This window comes from Cibotium barometz, chromosome 22, assembly GCF_041138505.1.
Source record: "Cibotium barometz isolate CiBa-2024 chromosome 22, ASM4113850v1, whole genome shotgun sequence".
NCBI lineage: Eukaryota > Viridiplantae > Streptophyta > Polypodiopsida > Cyatheales > Cibotiaceae > Cibotium > Cibotium barometz.
In genome coordinates, this window is record NC_141067.1 from 33114717 (window position 1) to 33119628 (window position 4912).

General features: G+C 41.4%; 1 protein-coding gene across 1 annotated transcript; it reads right to left on the reverse strand.

Annotated features, from left to right (window-relative positions):
• Positions 1–353: 353 nt before the first annotated feature.
• LOC147626562 (9-cis-epoxycarotenoid dioxygenase NCED2, chloroplastic-like) lies at positions 354–2764 on the reverse strand. Its single transcript, XM_086816617.1, has one exon. The coding sequence runs from the start codon at positions 2617–2619 to the stop codon at positions 745–747; it is 1875 nt and encodes a 624-aa protein (XP_086672743.1). The 5' UTR covers positions 2620–2764; the 3' UTR covers positions 354–744.
• Positions 2765–4912: the final 2148 nt, after the last annotated feature.

Genomic DNA, 4912 nt, shown 5'->3' on the forward strand with positions numbered 1-4912 from the left:
TGCTTGCAACGCTATCAATAATTAATCGCTTATATATATATATATATATGCTTGCAACGCTATCAATAATTAATCGATAGGTCTATTTGATATATATACATACATATATATATATATATGCTTGCAACGCTATCAATAATTAATCGCTTCAAAAAGGCATCAATAACGACATCCTTGCTCCGAAACGCGTTGTGCTTTTTTTTTTTCTTTTTCAAAAGCCCGCCCTCCGTGTTTTTTATATTTAAGCTCAAAATCAAAAAATTACACCACTAATGCACAAATATATCTCATTGCTAGTGGACCACAAAGATCATATGACACATCTAAGTGCAAGAAAACTTGAACTCAAGATCAGTATCAATGCCAGTTTTATGAAATTATAGCTTGTAATATATTTACAACTGAATGTTGTTAGAACTTAGCACACATATGCATGTGTGTGGAGTAGAAGAAATGGGTTGAGATAAGGCATGAACCCATGTGTTCCAATATCTATACACATAAAGGAGTTGGAATGGACGGCATGATATAGCACGCCCCTATGTCCAAGAGTTGCTAGCATATTCTTCATGTTCACATAGTGACAATCCCCACATGGAGGAGTAATGTCATCATCATCATCACCATGAGTATGATCATTTTCACATGGTTTTGCCTAGATTTGGAGGAGGTTTGTGAGGGGGCTTATCGTAACAACCATCATCATCATCATAGGTGTCATCATTATCAGCATCATCATGTCTATTAGAAAATGGTAGGTTTTTGATGCTCCAACTCTTGGGCAGTAATGAAGGTTCCATGGAAGCCATAAGGGACTCTGGAAGGAAGCTTTATAGAGGCCACCATGTGAAGGGAAGGGGAGCTTGCATCTAAAACTAGAAGCTCTGAGAGGCCAGTGTCCTCATTGTGCATGAAGGTGAGCACATATCCATCATCCTCGGGGGTGGAAGGGTCTAGTGAGCGAGGCACAAACATGGGCTCTCCACCGTAGCAATTGGGAGGGTACATGAATGAAGCCACAATGTTATTATCATTGGGCTTATTGTGAGTACTAATATTGACTACATTATTGTTATCATCTACATGGGGATGGGGATCATTAAATGGATGGAGGTTAACCTTGGCGACTCCGGAAACCTTAGGCCAGGGCTCAGCAATGGCTAAGTAGGCGAATTGGGTTTTTTTCCCTACTAATTTGCGGTTAATTTGGCCAGCCTCTAGGTTGATAGAAGGAGAGATTGCACGTCTAGTGGAAGTTAAGGTGGTTAGATTAAGCCGGATTTCTGACAAAATGCTGCAAAGGGACTCTTTAGATTCGTTGAAGATGCTGTCGGGAGGCGTCATGCAGGAGCCAATCACCACAACTTCATCGCCATCCTCCCATGCGTTCCAAAGGTGGAAGCAGAAGCAATCTGGGACGTCGATCCACCGCATTTCGCGATCATCGACGGCGTTGCGTGGCAAGATGCCGAAGCGGGGCATTTTGCCTTGCTCATGGACGACGGGTGAACCCCCGCTTAGCATCTCCGGGAGCTTGAAGATCACTTGTTGGTCGGGGATCACCACGTATTTCTGCGTGATTGCGAAGTCATGCATCATGGTAGGCTCTCTCACTGCGGTAATGCTCACCTCGGGGCCTCTCTCTCCATCTCTGGATATTCTAAAATACTTCAAATAAGGCTTTTTAATCACATCATAGCTTAATGCAAATAATTCCCCCGTCTCTAAGTCAACCTTAGGATGTGCTATCATAGCTGAACTTAATTGCCCATTGAAATCATATCTACCTAAGGTCTCTAAATCACCCGAGCTCGTGATTTTAACTGCATACGGCAGATCATCTTCCGACATAGCTAGAAGGTGGCCATTGAAGAAGACCACTCCTGCATTGGCAACCCCCATGCCTTTGCTGCCATCAACTAATCCAAACAAGCAGCGAGCATAGAAAAGCAGTAAGCGAGCTACACCACTATGGCCATGGAGCTCTCCAACTGCCTTTGGGAAAATGGCCCGCCCCACCCTCTTCTCCTCTCTCAGACGATGGGTTTTTGTGAACCTATTGGCGTAGCTTGCTATGCCTTGCTTCAACCTCACAGCATGCAGCATGCCATCTCCATCAAAAAGATGGTGCCCGGCCACTGGCTTAAACATTGGATTGGCCCCATTGCGGACATACACGCCTTCTACACCCTCAGGTAGCTCGCCCTCCACTTCTAGCTCGTGTTGAACTGCACTCTCTGGCACAGGAAAGAAGTTGCCAGCCAGCTGAACGCCTGGATCAGCTGTAGGAGGAAGCGGATGCTGCTTCTCAAGTGAAGCTATCAAGCTTTTCTCCACCATGTCCAGAGCCCCAGCTACTAGCTGCTGCAATGGGTTCCATGATTTAACCCCCTTTTGAGGCTTTGTGATAGGATGTTGGTGGAGACGAGGATTGGGAGTGGGGTTTATTGGGGTAAGCTCACGTGATGGGGCGGTGCTGATGTTATTGGGGGGTTTGTAATCTAAACGTGAGATTACAAGGAAAGGTTGATCAGGAGGGGTTGATGTAATAAGGAGGCGAGTTGAGGGTGTGATTAGTGGGGAGAAAGCTTGGGAATGATGGAAAGAGAGCTGATCCATGGAGGGGGTGGTGGCGGCTACTAAGCAGCCAAAGAAGTGCTTGGCAGCAGAGAGTTATAAGTAGGGTTGGGGGGTGTGAGTGTGTGTGAGAGAGAGAGAGAGAGAGAGGCGTAGGAGGACGAGAGGAGAGAGAGTGTCTTTCAGAAGCTGAAAATATACTCGACACATTGAAGTTAATATATAGGCAGGAGCTTCAAGTTTGTGGTGGGGCGCCTGCTCTCTTGTGTGTCAGGGTGTCTCCTGCCTGTGCAGGTTGTCCAAGCCACTTGTTCGACCGGTGGGTCCCACCACTTGAGCAAAGGTTCACTCCGTGGCCAACAAATAGGAATTGAGAAAATAGCAGAAAGGCATCCAACACGTGGCTCGTACGCAGCTTGAAGAAAGCTTTTTTAAATTGTATATTTGACCAAAAGAGAGTGTCCGTGTCCGTGTGTGTGAAAGAGAGAGAACGCAGACCGGGCCCCGTTGTCCCCCCGGTCGCCCGCCGTCCCTTTCCCCGCCCCTCCGTCCATAAACGAACGATCGCAATCACCTTACCCCATCCCGCCGTCCACGCTTCCTTCACCGGCTTCGCACACTCAATACATAGCTTCCTAACCTTTCCTTCTAAAGAATTTTAAATCCTCTCACATTATCTTTGACCATCCACACAATAGAACACTCCACCAAAACTAAGTGGCAAGTCCCATGCCCATCTAACCTAGAGTGTTTGTGTTCAGGGAAACACACGCATCTGGCCAAAATTTTATACATTTGAGACACCTGAACTTGATTAGCCACATATTCCAACTGGTCACCTTCAACTTCTTAACCTTCTAAATCTAAACATGCCTCACCCACCCCCCACGCACATGTGCATTCGTAAATACCACATTTGGCATCCCAAAATGAGGTGTCTACTTGCAAAGCATTACTCTGTATATTGATTTCAAGAATATCTACTAACCTTATACAAATAAAGGCCAAGACAAATAAGACATATAAATTTTGAAGGCTACTGTGCCTTGAGGAAAGAATTAAATCATATAGTCTATTTACATAAGTGAACCATTATATGTGGCACATAAGATAGCTTTGATTTCAACCTACCCTATCTCTAGTGCTACCTAGGAGAGGATTCAACTATCCTATGTACTTCACACTCCCAGAAATCGCTAAAACGTTCCTTTTGGATTTGGACTACAAGTAGCTCAACTTAACATCTACTAAAATAAAAAGGTTGCGATGTGTGGTGCTTTCTTTTTTGAATTCTTGAATCAAGATTTTATGTAGCTTTTATGTAGAATGATATATTTGAAATAAAGGAAAATGTAGGGGGTATTCTTAGACTAATGCTATTTTACAAGGTTCATCATGGGCTATTTTACATGTAGGGGCTATTTTACATGTAAAATTTCTAGCTGTTTTAAAAAAATCACCAAGAGTTACTAGTTTTTTGTGAGTTACAATAAAAAATGCATAAAAATTACACTACACATTAGATATAAAAATTGAAAGGTTTTTCTAACATTTCTATACTCTCAATAAAAAAATACATTAAAAATACACCACACGTTAGATATAAGAATTTAAAGATTTTTCTGATATTTCTATACGCTCAAGTCCATGGAAGAAACATTTTTGCCAACCTATCCATGTTCCTACCACCCTTATTTTTTACCTTGATTTGAAAGCAACCCAATAGTCATGGAGCCAAAAGTGTTCCTATTTAACCTTTCTATTACTCTTACATGTAAATATAAACGGTTTCTAAGTGAATAAACTATCATGGAGCTAGAATAGTGATCCATTTACTACCTTAATAAACTATGTGCCAAGAAATGTAACCTTTTGATTTTATTAGATTTATGAACTTGTCATTTACTTTTAGTGTAGTTGCTCCAACTTACTATGCCTAACTCAAGCAAGTAAATAATAGCATTAAAGTAAGAGCAAACATACATAGTAAATAAAGTGAGCAAAAAAAAACATAACGTTATCACATTTCAGAAAATGCAGTGAGAATTTGATGTACTTTTTCAATACCTTATTATTTAAGAAAAGGGATGGTTGTTTTAAAAAGGGATGAGTATACAAGAAAGACTCATCATGAATGACAACAAAATCATGCAAATGGTCCAAGTGTTTAAGTTTTCTTGAAACTTTTCTCTAAAACCTCTAAAAAGTCAAAAATTGTTATTATGATCTATTAGTGCAATTTTGAGAAAACCTGTTGCAAAAAAAAAATCAATTTTTCTAAACTTTTAAATACATAAATTTCATGATGAAACATTCAATTCTAGAAAACACTAGC

Bases quoted from the DNA above. Each gene is read 5' to 3' on its own strand.
- LOC147626562 (XM_086816617.1), bottom strand. From the start codon at position 2,619: ATGGATCAGCTCTCTTTCCATCATTCCCAAGCTTTCTCCCCACTAATC.